This window comes from Pollachius pollachius, assembly GCF_949987615.1.
Source record: "Pollachius pollachius genome assembly, chromosome: 4".
Taxonomy (NCBI): Eukaryota; Metazoa; Chordata; class Actinopteri; order Gadiformes; family Gadidae; genus Pollachius; species Pollachius pollachius.
The window spans coordinates 17,296,676-17,312,641 of NC_136937.1; the positions used below are offsets into that span (position 1 = coordinate 17,296,676).

The following is a 15,966-nucleotide window of genomic DNA, read 5'->3' on the forward strand; positions in this document are numbered from 1 at the left end:
TAATGCTTTAAAATACATGCATCGATCCTGTCCATGGACGGAGTGATAAAGTTACAAGATACATTTGTTGCGATGTTTGTTGTGATGGTATTATCACTACGGATGTATGTGGACTGACCCATTATCACAGCAGATGTATTTAGATAATTTTGTTGTGCACTCAAATGGACGTTGATGCAGATAACATGTATTTTGATAAATAATGTCAGCAAATATATGCAGTGCATTATCACAACAAATTAACTTTGATACACTATCACAACAAATAACTTTGATACATGATCACAACAAATGTGTGTTGTGCTGCATTCTTCTTCTTCTTACGCCTACCGCCCCAACTTTAGGCATAGGCCACGAACAAGGGCTCTCCAGTCATACCGGTCCTGGGCCAATTTCTCCTACTTCCCCCATGCATGGCCAGACCCCTTCACATCTGCATCCAGCTCACGGCGCCAGCTGTTTCTTGGCCTGCCTCTCTTCCTTTTCCCTTGTGGATTCCAAAAGAGGGCGTGTCTTGCAGTGCTGGATGGCGGCTTGCGAAGGGTATGGCCAAACCTTCTCCAGCGTCTTTGTAGGATCTCTTCCCCAACAGGCTGCTGTCCTGTTTGCTGCCACAGCTCCAGGTTACTGGTGGTGTTCGGCGTGCGTACTCTTAGGATTCGACTGAGACAGGTGTTGATAAAGGACTGGATTTTCTTCATGGTGGTGACCGTTGTTCCCCAGGTCTCTGCAGAAGAACAGGCTTTACCATGGATTAAAGATCCTGATCTTGGTGTTTCTAGGCAGCTCAGAGGATCCGCAAACTTTCTTCAGCTGGTAAGAAAGCTGCCCTTGCCTTTCCAATCGGAACCTTCACATCAGCCTCTGTCCCTCCCAGCTTGTCGACTACACTGCCAAGATAGGTGAAGCTTTCCACTTCCGCTAGTGTTTCTCCCTCCAGCCTGATGGGGGTCGTGTTGTTATTGTTTACTTTGAGGATCTTGCTCTTCCCTTTGTGTATAGTGAGGCCAAGGCATGCTGTGTGAGTTGCGATGATAGTGGTCTTCTCCTGCATTTGTTGCTGGGTGTGGAAAAAAAAGTGTCAGGTCATCAGCAAAGTCGAGGTAATCCAATCGTGTCCAAGGTGTCCATTGGATGCCATTCCTCTTCTGGGCAGTTGAAGTCTTCATTACCCAATCTATCGCCAACAGGAAAAGGAAGGGTGACAGTAGGCATCCTTGCCTCACTCCTGTTCACACTTGGAAGGCATCAGTAAGCTGCTGGCCATGAACCACTCTGCAGGTCATTCCTTCATATGATTTCCTGATGATGTTAGTAATCTTTGCTGGTACGCCATAGTGTCGTGCTAGTGTTGTGCTGCATGTGTCAACATAAATCTGTTGTGATAGCAGTCAACATACATTACTGTTTGTAATGGGCAGGAAAATAATCCTTTGTCTACAACATACAGTACATCAGCTTTCTGCAGGATTCCTTTGGAATCAAGCAATACACTTCTATGCTTTACTATCTTGAACCTCATATTTAACGTGGAAAGTGTTCCTCCAGGCGGTAGGACATTTTTGACTCCCTGCTGCCACACAGTGACTTATTTCTGCAATAGAATGGAAAAGCAGAGTCCTTTTATTTCTCTTCAATTTTGTGAAAGAACTTTGCACTACAAAATAAGGGCCCAACCACACTAGTCTCTTCTGTGCTTTATTATTCCCTCTATAGTTCTTTGGGAAAAAGTCAATTCTATTTGGGTCATGGTTATTTCCTTTTATAAATACATGCTGTACGGTAACATAAAAGGGTATGTTCTCATGTGACCATATATTGTATACTTGCCAAATTAATGGTAAACACGCATTGATGCGCAATCCGGTCTTAAAGGTAAACACGCACAGATGCGTAATCCGGTCTGAATGGGTTAATGCGTTCAAAAGGTGGTGAATGTCATGATTCGAAAGCAATGCCTTTTGTAAGACAATAATATGATGATGTTGCTTCATAGGAACGAGTGCGTAATCACAAGTACCGCAGCGTAGGGGACCTGGAAACGGATATCTTCCTCTTGTGTCACAACGCTCAAACCTTCAACCTGGAGGGATCTCAGGTGAACCTCTAGAAACTTGTCCTTAACTTACATGAGCATACTTCACCGAAAGGGTTCAAAATCAAACACTGTGAGGAGTCAAAATAATGCATATTGGGTCAAGAGTTCTAAGAACGAGGTGTTATCCCCATGGTGACGACCAACGCTAACTTTATGATAGTTTTTTTTAAGTCAGTACAGTCCTTGTGTACGAACATTATATCATGTTGAAGACCAAATAATACACCTGTATTATCTTTAACCACTTCATCCCAAAATACCCCGGTACCGGGTTTAGCCCCCCCAAGGGATTTAAACACAGAAGAAAGAAGTCATGTGACACAACGTTCTCAACATTTAGTTTATCATAACCATTGTTAGCTAAACGACAGACAATACCAACCTTAAACTAAATACGAGCATACAACAACAAGAGATATGTTGTATGTATTTCATGCACATGCACATCAATAGCAATAGTTGATACGTCATTTGATCTACACAAACTATATATCATATGAAAGCTGGGACACCACTGATTCCAAAAAAACGATTGAGTATAAACTATACTTTTTCTAGTTACAACCAAAGATGTCTTACCTTTGTTTTTCTTGTCATCAAAGTTGTGTTTGATCACATAAAACCAGCAAAAACAGGTAATCTAGTCTCTGGGCTCCATTTTGCTACTAAACACGGGTTATAAATCTTTTTTTAGTATCTAAGATAGGGTTTTAGAGGAAATAGGTAAATTGCCTTCATCAGAACACTTTTGTCTTTTTTTCTAGCTTTATTCACTCTAACCAAGTAGTATCCACATTATTATTTCACTTGCAAATAATCAAACAGGTGTTACATTTATTTTGGTACCAATATTACATATTATAGCTCCTGCAGTTGTGGAGATACTACTTTTCAGAAAAAAAACTCCCCTTAACCTCCCTGACCATTGAATAGAATAACGTTTATCTTGTTTTTAATGATGCAGTATCTACCCTGACATCATAAAGAAACTGATGGGCATTTGTGTGTGTGTGTGTGTGTGTATTTTTTCTTGTGTCGCTTAATCATACCGTTCTCACAACAGACCTATGAGGATTCGATCGTCATCAGGTCTGTGTTTGAGAGTGCCAGACAGAGAATAGTGACAGACGAAGAGGAGAAGGAGACGCCCATCACCAGTAGCCACGGCGATAACGGCGGCCGGATGGAAAGTTTCTTCATTCCATCAACATGTAAGTCACCAACACTGAAAGGGTCACCAAACGCCAAAGCACAGGATGGTCCGCTCCAACCTCAACCTGAACAATTTAAAAAAATGCACACAATGTAAATTGAACAGAAAATAAATGTTTGAATTACAAAATAGCACAACTGACGCCTGAACTATGACACCCAGTACTGCTGAGATGGAGCTGACCAATTGGCTCTTCTCACTGGGCTTATATACCAGCTACCACCTGCCCAGGCTATTAACAAAATGACATCCAGCAACTGATTAATTTATAAACTCAAAGTAACCACAGACAAACCAAAAAAGGCAGGGCAGACGGATTCACTAAAATGATTACAAAACAAATCACAAACAGATATAACATGTAACACCAAAATAAACTTTAACATGTAACACGAATAACCTCATTACTTCATATGCCACCGGTTTTCCATTGATAAAACTACATTTAATGCTTCTGTCGTGAAACTGTCCAAACGTTGGATGCAGGATAGCATCGTGGCTAGGGTATCAAGGCTCCTGATTGATAGTTTCTGGGTACAATACCCAATGTCCTCAGTCTCTTTGTCCTATAGGCATCTCTACCTGCTCCACAACGAACTGTCACTGAATTCACTGTGCGTCGCTTCTGGCTTAATAGCTTCTTCAAAAGGACTTAACCATTTTAATGACTTTATCCTTTGTTTCTCCTCAAAGTCAAAGCGCCATCGATTCCCCTGAAGACAGGAAGTAAGGAGGAAACAGGAAGTAGAAGCACAGTGAAGAGGCTCCACCGTGGGCACCAGGACGATCAAGAGGACAACCCCACAAACCACGAGAGTGGGACTTGAGGAGCCGTCCCTTTTCTACCTATATATACTGTATCTAGCTACCTATAAGCATATATTCTCACTTTGCTAAAGCCGTTTACTCCTCTGTTCGTTGGTTTCTATTTCATATCCGACTTCAACAAATGTGTTCAGTTATATCAAAAGGGTAATACTACCTACGCAAGGACAAAAAATATTCACTACAATGTATTTAAGCTGGAAAAGAATCATGGTGTTATTTTACTTAATTTGCATTATTGTTGATGACCATTCATTGCTTTGGTAAATATATTTGTCTGATACATTTTCAGACTTCAATTCTGTGTCTTGGATCATTATGATTTCACACCTCCAAAGCTCTTTGTAAAACTATGGCCCTTTGTACATGATTGAGAACATTATTGATGGTTGAGGTTATTGATGGCAGTGAGGTCATCATTGGTGACCAAAGAAGACCTTGAAAAGCTTTTCAAACGAAGATTGACTGGAATGCTTGAAAACCTTTCTCTCCGATACCTGATGTGAGTCGTTAATAATACAAAGAATTTGCTACAATAACATGTTTTTTGTGTTTTTGTCCTAAGAGAAAACGTTATAATACTTGATGCAGACAACCTCAGACATAAGAAACATGTGAATGGATAATTATTTGTGCTGAGCCCTCCTTCTTTTTGTTTGTTATTTAACTACCAGAAATGACTCAATTAAGACTATGTAACTTTAAATCAGTTCATGTTCAACGTTATTGTCACTGACAATTCTGTTCTCCATAAAAACTTTGAACACAAGTGTTTAACGATTGTGTAATCAGCTGACTAATGTGTGGTTTGTGAGTACATATTTATAATAAATTCTAAATTAATTTGTGCTGATAACTTGTTTTTCTTATGTAGCTGATGGTTACTGACAAACCAGTTGATCAATTAAAAATTGGACAATTCAAAAATATTTTGGATAAATTACTTAGTAGTAGTAGTGTTACTACAAGGTATTGTCATATTTATTACATATTCATGATTCAAATGACAACAAAGGTGACAAGGGTACAGCAAATTCCCAAAGAACGCAGAACAGAAATGTACAGCAAATACAGATATTCAGTGGGCGTTAACAAATACTGCTCTCGGGTTAAAACAGCTAAAACACCTGGGAACCTAAATGGCTCTTGCACCTTAAAGGTTAACAATGACTTAACTGATCCAATTTGCAGTCAAATGTCACGTAGGCCTAATCCTTATGGCAGTGAGGGATCAGGAGGAATTGTTTAGCTAATGGTGTTTGAAGGGGTCCGTGGGGTATTTTTTCTAATGTGGACAGATGGTTAATTTGCTCCTAATGCTCTTAAGTTAAAGAGTCAATAGATGAAGGTGATCTTTGTGTTATTGTCCATAGTATTAGTTCTTTGCAAATGAGTGACTTCTTAGATTATTATTATGAAGATTATTTGAAACTGCTTCCAGCAGAACTGGAGAATGTATTATAATATATGTGTATATATATATATATATATATATATATATATATATATATATATATATATATATATATATATATATGTTTTCAAATATATATATATTTTTTTCAATGTATGGCTTAAAAAACATGATTGATTGTGATCCTTTTTTTTATAAAGCACACAATTATCTATCATCTCTGGATTTGTGGTTTGCTAAAATTCTTTCTTGTCCACAGCACTTCCATCCTAATTATAGGATGATGATTATAGTGATTTAGTATTCCTGGAATAATACACCATGAATACCTTTTCTTCAGGGGTTTTCCAATCCCCAAAACCCATGTGCTTTAAGCCTACATATTATACAAGTAAAATAAAACAATCTGTTCTATTATTTTATTATTAACAGGCGCTTGCTCTGATGAACTCTGATGATCTTAACTTAAATAAGCAAGTCTAAAATCATTTCACTATAAAAGACAGTTACTATACTGAAATACTCATCATAAGCCTCATCATAAGCCTTGTGACCTGGTCTCCACATTGAGTGAACCCGGGCACGGGCAGTAGATATATCTTCACTAGCTTAGTCTATTCCCCTTGCCCTGGTACATCAAAGGAGTAGACCCATCAATTGTGTTATGAGTGACACCTGTGTTGGGCCTACTGTGATGCCTCTCACAAATTACACCACAAATATTTATTATCGACCAACTACGTTTGTAAGGCTGATTACAGTGTTAAAGTCATACTGTTCTGTCAATCACAGTGTGGCAAACACAAATTGTACAATCAACCAATCAGCAAACCGCAAAAGTGTTTACAGAAACAGCAAAAGTGTTTTAGTGTTTACAAAGTTTTGTAAATACTTCATAATAGTAAGTTTCTACCCAAATCACAATAAAGTGACAGCCAAGATTTGTGAATGTTCAAACGAATGACCGACCCAACTAGCAGGTAGGCAAGTTTGCAACTCGTCTTTAAATGTTTCTCCCTTGGTATGCCCTCTACTCTACTGTTGCAAACAAAATGAAAAAGTTCGAGGGGTGGAAAATTCATGTCGTGTAGACCATTGCATGATGTGTAGACCTGCAAGATACTAATAGCCTAAATTAGTGTGTTGGGTGCTAGATTGTTGTTCACTTGGCGTAAAGCCGAACCAATAGCGAGTTACACAAAGATCTTAAGATTTGGCTAGCAGTGTAAATTGATATGTACAAACTTCCAAAACAAACTTACACCTGAGACACCTCAACTGGGCCTTCAGTGACCAGTTCAAGTTCATCCTGCCCCTCACTGCTCACAGACACACACCTCTCCTCCTGACTCCAGCATGGTCCCTCCTCTGCTCTTCCGCCCGGCGGCCTCGACACTAGCCCCCTAGCGCCAGGGGCCGTCGGCTGGTTCCCCTGGGGCCCGGCGGCGGCGGCGGCGGCGGCGCGCCCCAGGAGCCGCAGGGAGATGGTCCTCTGGCGCTCAAGGACCGCCGAGCACAGTTGGAACTTAAAGGCGGCCTGGAAGCCGCGCTGGAAGTTGTCGTTGAAGAAGCCGTAGATGATGGGGTTGACGCTGCTGTTGAAGAAGGCCAGCCAGTGGGACAGCGGGTACACGTAGATGTTGAGCACGCGGTGCTGGCGCGCACTGAGGCTGGCGTAGTCGCTGAGCAGCATCAGGGTCCACAGGGGCAGCCAGGACACCACGAAAAGCAACGCCACCACCAGCAGCATCTTCACCGCACGCTTCTTCTTCCTGGAGATGCTCTGTCGTCTGTCCACAGCGGCCGTCGGCCTCCCTTCGCCGCTAACCCTCCCATCGTCCCGGGTCCCTCCGCTCCCACTGCCCCTGCCGGTGGGGGGAACGGTGGTCTTGAAGAGGGTGAAGCCGATGCGGGCGTACATAATGACGATGAGCGCGAGCGGGGCGAGGAAGATGCTGGCGAACAGCACGGTGGTGTAGACCTTGCGCATCTGTTGGGTGGGCCAGTTCTCCCGGCACCAGTAGAAGGGACGGGAGGCGGCGGTGGCGGTGTTGGCGTTGAGGGGTCCCGTTCGGATGCGGACACTGTGCTCCTTGGTGACCTGCAGCATGAGGCCTGAGGGACACATGATGGAGACGGCCAGGACCCAGATCACCACCAGGATCATCTTGGAGAGGCCGATGGTGATCTTCTGCTTGAAGGGGTACACGATGCAACGAAACCTGAGGGCCGGCGGGAAAAACAAGAAAAAACAACAAGAGAGCACATTTTAATTAAATTAAAAAATTTGGTCCATTCCCTTGGGGATACTGGCCAATCCCTGGGGAGATTTGAATTGGAGACTTCTGACTGGTTGATAACACTGTCTGATTAGTTCTCCAGAAGTGCCATGATAATGTGGAAGCGACAATCCTCACGCAGTGTTTTCTTGAGGTATTCTGCGTGCGACCCTCCAAACAAACACATTGCAGATGGGTCATGAACCATAACACAACAATGAAACACAACGAATACAACACAAACACATCTCACCGGTCCACAGCTATGGCCACTAGAGTGAAGACTGAGGCGGAAACAGAAATCCCCTGGACCATCCCACTGAGCTTACACACAACGCTGCCAAACGGCCAACCTGCGAGACACAAAGAATCAACAAAATCCTTTTGTCTTATATATTTAAAATACATGCATAAATTAGGTTTTGGGTAAGAAGACATATTGTTTTTAATTCAACACCTTGTGCACAAAGGTTGCCTTTTGGTATACAAGGATGTTTATATGAATAATAACCAGGAACATTTCTGGAAACATGCATTTGGTATATATTTTGATTTACATTTAGAAGGCCTATGTCTATTGATCCGAAACTGCATTGCTTCAGCAAAGCGAATATATGTGAGTATTACATTTGCCATCAATAGTAAAAAATGAATTCAAGAATATTCTCCTACTCATCCTATAACATGGTTCATGTCCTACGGCGTCTGATTGATTGCATTGATTTGATTGATTAAAGTTTGCCCCTCTGACCTGTGATTATGTTGTCAATGAGGGTGGTGGGCATGCAGAAGATGCCCACCAGCATGTCGCTGATGGCCAGGTTGAGTATGAAGATGTTGGTGACCGTGCGCATGTTCCTGCTGCGCAGCACGATGAAGCACACGATGCCGTTGCCCACCATGCACAGCAGGAAGATGAGCAGGTAGGACGCGGCGAACACGGCGGCGATGGAGGGCTTGTGCAGGTAGAATTCCACGTAGGTGATGTTGGGAGGGCCCTGCTGCGGGGCCCGGCTTTCCGGGACGCGGAGCGGGGGGTCGGAGCTGTTTGAACTCGTGCTGTCAGTCATCATGACGGCGTCTTCTCAGGAAGGGAGGGAGAGGAATAGAGAGGTAGAGGAAAGAGAGGACGACGGGAAGACAAAAATATAAAAAGAAAAATCTTGGTATAAATGAACTGCAAATCCTAATCACAAATACATCACTCTGACAATAGAGTGATAAAGCATATCTAAATAGACTTTTAGGATGAAATAATAATGATGATGCTCAAATTTAAATCAAATACAGACGCTGCATGTATCAATTATTCTAATCAAAAGATTATTTTTAAAATGAACAAAAACTTGACTTTGACTTCCATGGTACAGTACAGTTCTTACCTGGGGACAGAGGCATGAGGCTGTAGAGATGTTTCATGTTTGCCTTTCGGATCCCAACTCTTTCCAGACCCCAAAAGAAAAGAATCAACCTCCAGACAGAACCAGGAACCAGCTGCTGTGCACGGTGACAGGTCCCCGCTCAGCGGACAGGAACCCCAGCCTGGAGGGGTTCCATCTTAACCAAGCCGGCTAATCCTACTCTCCTTACATTTGGGAATAACACAAGGTGCTTAATGCTCCTGCGCTTTGGGGATCATCGATAAGTGCAATTCAGACAGTCCACCTTCCCAGGAACAGTGATGGCTAAAATGATTGGAGTGTACTTATCACCATATACTTATTTTATAATACATCCATTTGATAATCTTCTATCAAAGGACATTATTGCTAACATATTATCCCAAAAGGAAGTTTATAGGTCGCCAAGTATGATCGAGGCGCTCTGGTGCTCTCTGTTGGCTGTTACAGCTCTCTCCTGCTCCCCGGAGGCCTCATCATGTGCGTTGTTCTTTTATATTTGACGGGAGAGCATGAGAATAATCACAGGGAAACGTTCACGTTAACCCGTCGAGTGTATCCTTAATAAATAGGTGTGTGGCATTTCACTATTGCTCTGGTTAGGTTATCACAGATTGGCCCTGCATGTTTTCTGCATTCCTCGATTTTCAATTTATTTAATCCTTTGGCAAGAACGAAAATAAGACCGAACTTAAGCAGAAAGATGTCAATCTAATTATGTTCGAATTAGGTTACTCTTATCAAATACGTGTTCAAAGGGCCTAGACTTTGCCTTAATGTCTCATGAAATAGTACAAAGGTCTGAACTTGATTCAACTCAAAAACATTGTTACCATCAAAACCTCAAATTTCTAATTACGTAAACACTGCAATGTCAACAACGAACTTTTACTTTTTTTATTGTTTTGATACGTCGATTCATTAAATAAAAATAACTACGGCATGAAGTACTCTCACCCAAGCCTTCACCTCTGCCTTCTTCCTGCAGTTGTGATAGCATGTAGGCCATTCTTTCTGTGTAGAAAATTGTACATTCATTATGAAGCCCAGATAATATAAATACAGATAAAGCACTGGTAATCTAAATAAGAACAACGTGAGTCTAACTCGCTTCAGGTTTAAATATTACCGCTACTAAAATATTCGGGTGTTGTCCTTCACCTTATAAATAACTGCATAGATTAGTATTAGGTCCACATTAAATAAAAAAGTATTACTTAGCACATTGATACATTTGCTTGAGAAGTACCAATTAGATCTAAAAATTTAGATGGGAAATATCTCTGGCAGTAATCGATACAAATATCCTTGAAAAGAAATCAACAGTCTGACAGCTGAAACTTGTAAAAAATTGAACATTCAGGTTTGACATCAAGAATTGCATAGTTTCAAAGTATTTGGCCTAAGAAAATTGAAAAAAAAAAAATTTGCCAAAATTGATAGAGTAATCAAGATAGATAACTGAAAATAGGAAATATTATAAAGCAGTTTGCCTTTCTTTGTTAAAAATTGTAAAAAAATGGTTTGGTAAAAATGTAACACTGGTCAAATGTTACGTTTTAATACAAGATAAAGACAGCATTGCTGCAATTCAATTTTGGATGGCTGCAGATGCAAGCACCATTTTTGCAACATTAAAAAACCCAAAACCTTAAAATCTATTATTAGAAGAAACAGTACTCCAGGTAAAGGTTTTATTCACTTCTTTCAGTGTGTTGAGCCTGGCACCTCCATATAAGGTAGAGGAGAACTAAAGCTATTAAGAAACATTAGTAAACTACATGATTAGGGTGTGCTTTAAGAGAAGGATTGTTAACGTGGTAGAATACAGGTTGTGGTGTTAAATCCTTGATTTGTTTGTAAAGTGAGACTGAAAGTGGTCATCTGGATTGCACAAAAATTGCAACTTTACAGCTTTAAAAAAAGTTATAATCAGGATGCTTTGCACATTTGTATTCAGCAGATGAACTGCAGATGATATCTCTAGAATCATTGATATCTCTAAAATATAATGGAACATAACATATGCATCAGGTTAATAAAAAAATTGATACAGTATATATATCCCCATAACAGATACATGCTATGACCTTGGACTCTTGACCCTTTAAATAAAGCTGTGTTTTTATGGTTTAAAGCAAATGATTCTAGAAGTACAGATCTAATATAAAAAAACGCTTAAGACACGATACAATCCTAATAATTTAAAGTCCAATTTTGTTGCGGATGCATTTTTACAAAATACAAAATCACGAACATTGGAAAAGTACTACACGGGTATAAACATAAAATAAAAACCCTTCGCAAGGATGTCACTTTGGTCTGAACAGTCAATAGTCCACATATCACATTATCAGCGTCTGAAACACCTTGTTTTTCAGATTTACCTTAAATTAAAAAAAAAAACAGCTTTTGAGGGGTGCCTTCTAATTAAACAATGACTTTGCATGAGAAACCTCAAATACACTTGGAGGTAGGAGGCCCACCGCTGTCCTCATACACCACGTCCGTCCAGTGATGCACTCAGTGCCACCGGCACACATTTCACATTGACATACAACGGATATTTTTTAAAACAAAGATCCCGTCCCCCTACTGGCAGAGGGGTGGTAATGCAGTGTCGGGCCTGGTTGGGTTAGCTAGTGGTGCTGGTTTTGATGCAGATGTACTTTCCTTGGTTTTCCCAGTGCTGGGGGGTGGATGGGTTTACATGGGCGTCTCAGAGCCTTTATTCCTCCAGCAGAACCCGTTGCTTTCGGCGGCCAGCTCCATTCGGCTCTGAGGTGCAGACTTCTGATGGGGATCCCTGTCTAGACTGGAACGGAGAAGGGAGAGGTGGCCAGGGTTACTAAAATATGCTTCCGTGCCAGAAACGCCATAGTTTACCTGATGACCAATGGATACACATCTTGTGTTTCACGTTTCTTTCAACAATGCAACGTGGTGGGTAGGTATCAGGGACACACCATTCCCGACACAATACGAAAATCCCATTGAAAGCATCATTGTGTCATGAAAACTAACATGCGTTCGTGTATGCAATTATGCTTCTCTTAAAAAGACCATCAGGCCATCGATACAGATTCATCAGTTATCAGAAGCAGTGCGGGGCAGAGAGCCAGCGGTTACTTACTCTGCCAGTGTGAGGGAGTCAAAGTAGGGGTCAGCATGCTGAGTGCGGGTCGAGGAAAGCTTTCGATGTATCTCCTGAGGACGGAGAGTCGACGTAAAGCTTTTAATGTTTAACCCCCCCTGAGAGCCAGACCTCCCATGAAGCAAAGCGCAACACACATGGTGAAAGCAGGCCATTGTTTTAATGGGTTAGTCATTGTTTCATACCGGAGACAGTGCATACAAACACAACAAAAGGAAACATGCCAAAGGTGATAAGGAAGTAAGAGTCGTATTTACGCAATGGTTATGATAAGCCTTCATGCGGAAACAGAAATAGACGGAGGACCGGTTGTATTTTTGTCCAATTCCTCTCATGCAAGTGAAGGGTGAAGAATTCTCAAGAAAGCAGGAAGGAGGAAGAAGATTGATGGTCTTTTTTCCCCAGAGAATGTTTGGTGTTCTGAGAAACCCAAAAGGTCACCAAATAGCTGTACTGGTACTCACTATCAAACTGAGTCCCCAACATTGGCGTCTGCTCCATAGTATCCATAGAGATTTTAATACCGGGGATATGTTCGTGTGAGGGATACTCAGACTGTGGGGGTTGATGGAGAAATGGATCAACATTATAAAATAAACTCCATGGAGGCGGGCCATAGCCATCTGACTAACAGATCACTGAGCGGACACCCTTCTCTTAGAGGCCCATGACACAGGCAACGCTCTACAAACCCAGAGGAACACGGTCAACTTACAAAGTCGATCTCACTGTCGATGCTCCCCTTCTTCTTGCTGCTCTTCTTCTTCTTCTCGTCCTCCTTCTTCTTCTTGTCCTTCTCGGGGATGACATCGTCCAGGTAGCTCAGGTCGTGCTGGGAGAACAGGTAGTCCATGGCCTTGCGGACCGCCACCAGAGCCAGGATCTGAGCACAAAGCAGTCTGTCACTGCACTGTACAGACACTGAGTGAACCCAGCCAGGGAGCGACCAGAGGCCAGGGGCATCAGGGCCATTAGGGAGGGTAGTGAGGAGGGGTTGGGTTCGACTCACAGTTGAATGAATCTGGGTTAGATCCCTGATCCCCACATTCCACCTGTAGGCAGTCTTAAATGGGACACACTACCCCTAACCTGCTGCTTAGTAATCTCAGATCCAGCAGTCCTACTGTGTTGTAGCAGAATCTCTGATCCAGCAGTCCTACTGTGTCATAGCAGAACCTGTGATCCAGAAAGCCTACTGTGTTATAGCAGAACTTCTTGGTGGAGGCGGCACAGAGCCTGGACCAGAAACTGAAAGGGGCAGAGTTACATCCCGTTTCCCATTTCTTTAATATAGATCTTCTACCGAGTGGAAGACACTTGTATTTGAAGCCTTACAGATATATATTCTTTGTACAGTCCACCCCCCCCCCCCCCTCGGTCGGTCACGCACCATGACAGGGAAGATGATGGCGGCCACGGTGGACTTGAGGATCCACAGCAGGGCCAGGCAGAGCACCTGGATGAAGGTGAAGAGGTGGATGCGGCGCTGCGGGACGTGCCTCAGGTAGATCAAGTCGGGCTGGTGCTTGGCGGGCATCAGCAGCAGCTGCAGGCGGTCCATGAACTGACCGACAGGAAGCCACACAGGAAGAGATACGATTCAAGATGATGAAACGAAGGATGTCTCGGAAGGTACGACGGAAAGAATGCCTTTCAATGAGACACGCCTTTGTGCGTTCGCTGGGGATCGGTATCAGGGTGTGTGTTTACTGGTTATGTGAAAGTGCAGCTTGTTTGGGTGCTTCTCGGAGGAGGAGGGTGATGAGATGTCACTGGCGACCCACCTGGACTCCGTTGAGGGACGCCACTCCCATGTAGAGAAACACTCCGTAGAGCACGGGCATTGGGATGAACTGGAACACAACGGAGACAACCTTACCAACCAGGAGATGACCTGCATTATGTACGTATAGGCCATTAGCCAGGGGCTTTAACTACTTGTGATGAGGAGAAGTTATGCGTTGAGCCGGTGGATTGGTTTAAGATAGGATAGCTTTTTAGTCTGGGATTTGGAGCTTTCAGCGTCTCATTTTAGGATTATAATAAGCACGTTTTGGGTCTCAATTTGATGGTCATGATAAAAACATCAAATGATTGTGTTTGGTCTTTGCTGGTATTTCGCAATGACTGAACAACACTCGAGCATCCACACCACAAAGTTGGGAATGGAAAAAAGTATAACTGATAAAGACTAAAAAGACCAGAAAGAAATGCTCTTTTTGTATCATCATTTCATTTACAGCTGCAAAACTCCAGAAGAAGAGCCCCATTTGATTGATGATTTCATCTTTTGGCCACTAGAGGGAGCCCAAGCCCTGCCCACAGCCGGGTGTCACTCAGTTCACATTTTTGGCGGGTGGTCATGGAAACTGGAGAGGAGCTTCAACCTGATCTTAAGCCCAGGAGAACACGTGTATAACACATCACCGTTATCCCCAACCACCGGCCTCATACATAATCGGATGATGGCAAGATATAAAACGATTATCAAATAAAAATGAAGGGCAACAGCAAGTCGATCCTAAAAGAACTGGACAGTAATCTACGTTGCCCATGGTTACCCGCCTAATACCAACCTTGAGGATGGGAGCCATGAAGACGGACAGTCCGGTCAGGATGAACACGATGACCCCCGTGACCCTTTGCTCCCTGGGAGGTGGAGAACAGGGGAGTTAAGCGCACACACACACACACACACACACACACACACACACACACACACACACACACACACACACACACACACACACACACACACACACACACACACACACACCTGACTCCCAGGAACTTGGGCATCTCCCCGGGCGCGGAGGTCTTGGTCTCCATCTTCAGGGAGTCAATGTGGGCGATGGAGATGACGGTGGCTGCGACGTACCAGGGCAGGCCGGTGAAGGAGCACACGATGATCAGCACCGCCACCCAGAACAGGTCCAGGTGGTAGCCTGCCCCTTTCTGCAGGAGGACCAATCAGAACCTCGTTAGTCAGGAGTCACACTCAAGACGGAAGGAATCTAACTCAGACTGAAGCCATCAAAAATCGGGCTTAGATGCAAAAACATTTGTTGTTTTTGTTCTACTTTCTTCATTTTTTATCATTATTGTATTATCCTTTCCTTCAAGGGAGGGGTCTGTTATGAGGAGAGGGATTGATTGCTTAGGTTGCTTTTTATTGAAGTTTAGCATGTGCAGGAAAGCAGATGCATGTTACTTATTAACAACAAAAGAAAACACCAACACCCACCTTGAGCTTGTGCTCCTTCCGGTTGACAATGACGGCGGTGATCTGCTGGTCCATGAAGATGAGAATAGTGACCAGCAGGGCAGGCAGCGCCGCCGCCAGGTACACCCACCAGGGGTTGCCTCCGAACGGGGGGATGAACCAGACCCTGCCGGGGTGGGTGGGCTGTAGGGGGGGCACACAGTGAGCAGGGGGAGGGAGGGCAGATGGATTGGAATGGAGGACATGACCATGGGGGGGGGGGGGGGGGGTCTGACCAGACACAGTCCACAGGTCAATGGACCCGAATAATAACGACAATAATAGTATATACATTGCCGTTCAAAAGTTTGGGGTCACTTA

At 43.1% G+C, this 15,966-nt stretch overlaps 3 protein-coding genes across 4 annotated transcripts in view; 1 reads left to right on the forward strand and 2 right to left on the reverse strand.

Annotated features, from left to right (window-relative positions):
- Positions 1-4,787, forward strand: part of LOC307074095 (SWI/SNF chromatin remodeling complex core catalytic subunit swsn-4) — a gene marked incomplete at its 5' end in the record, with an annotated part of 7,816 nt that extends 3,029 nt beyond the window's left edge. Inside the window, 3 exons of the mRNA XM_079734098.1 lie at positions 1,997-2,098; positions 3,162-3,309; positions 4,005-4,787. Of these exons, the coding sequence (XP_079590224.1) occupies positions 1,997-2,098; positions 3,162-3,309; positions 4,005-4,138 (384 nt within the window). The 3' untranslated portion in view covers positions 4,139-4,787. The remainder of the gene's footprint in view (positions 1-1,996; positions 2,099-3,161; positions 3,310-4,004) is intronic.
- Positions 4,788-5,711: 924 nt separating this feature from the next.
- LOC307075009 (neuropeptide FF receptor 2-like) lies at positions 5,712-10,320 on the reverse strand. Its single transcript, XM_079735482.1, has 5 exons — positions 10,187-10,320; positions 9,212-9,414; positions 8,581-8,910; positions 8,083-8,182; positions 5,712-7,772 (listed from the first exon to the last, which is right to left on the reverse strand). The coding sequence occupies exons 2-5, from the start codon at positions 9,246-9,248 to the stop codon at positions 6,809-6,811; spliced, it is 1,431 nt and encodes a 476-aa protein (XP_079591608.1). The 5' UTR covers positions 9,249-9,414; positions 10,187-10,320; the 3' UTR covers positions 5,712-6,808.
- The window catches only part of LOC307075008 (electrogenic sodium bicarbonate cotransporter 1-like), a 30,806-nt gene continuing 24,952 nt past the window's right edge, over positions 10,113-15,966 (reverse strand). The window contains exons 18-26 of one of the 2 annotated variants that reach the window (XM_079735480.1): positions 15,628-15,789; positions 15,160-15,338; positions 14,960-15,032; positions 14,168-14,236; positions 13,774-13,947; positions 13,099-13,266; positions 12,848-12,938; positions 12,363-12,436; positions 10,113-12,044 (exon numbers count right to left, since the gene is read on the reverse strand). In XM_079735480.1, coding sequence (XP_079591606.1) covers positions 12,393-12,436; positions 12,848-12,938; positions 13,099-13,266; positions 13,774-13,947; positions 14,168-14,236; positions 14,960-15,032; positions 15,160-15,338; positions 15,628-15,789 — 960 coding nt within the window. In that variant the 3' untranslated portion in view covers positions 10,113-12,044; positions 12,363-12,392. The remainder of the gene's footprint in view (positions 12,045-12,362; positions 12,437-12,847; positions 12,939-13,098; positions 13,267-13,773; positions 13,948-14,167; positions 14,237-14,959; positions 15,033-15,159; positions 15,339-15,627; positions 15,790-15,966) is intronic. The other variant, XM_079735481.1, reaches the window with a different exon arrangement.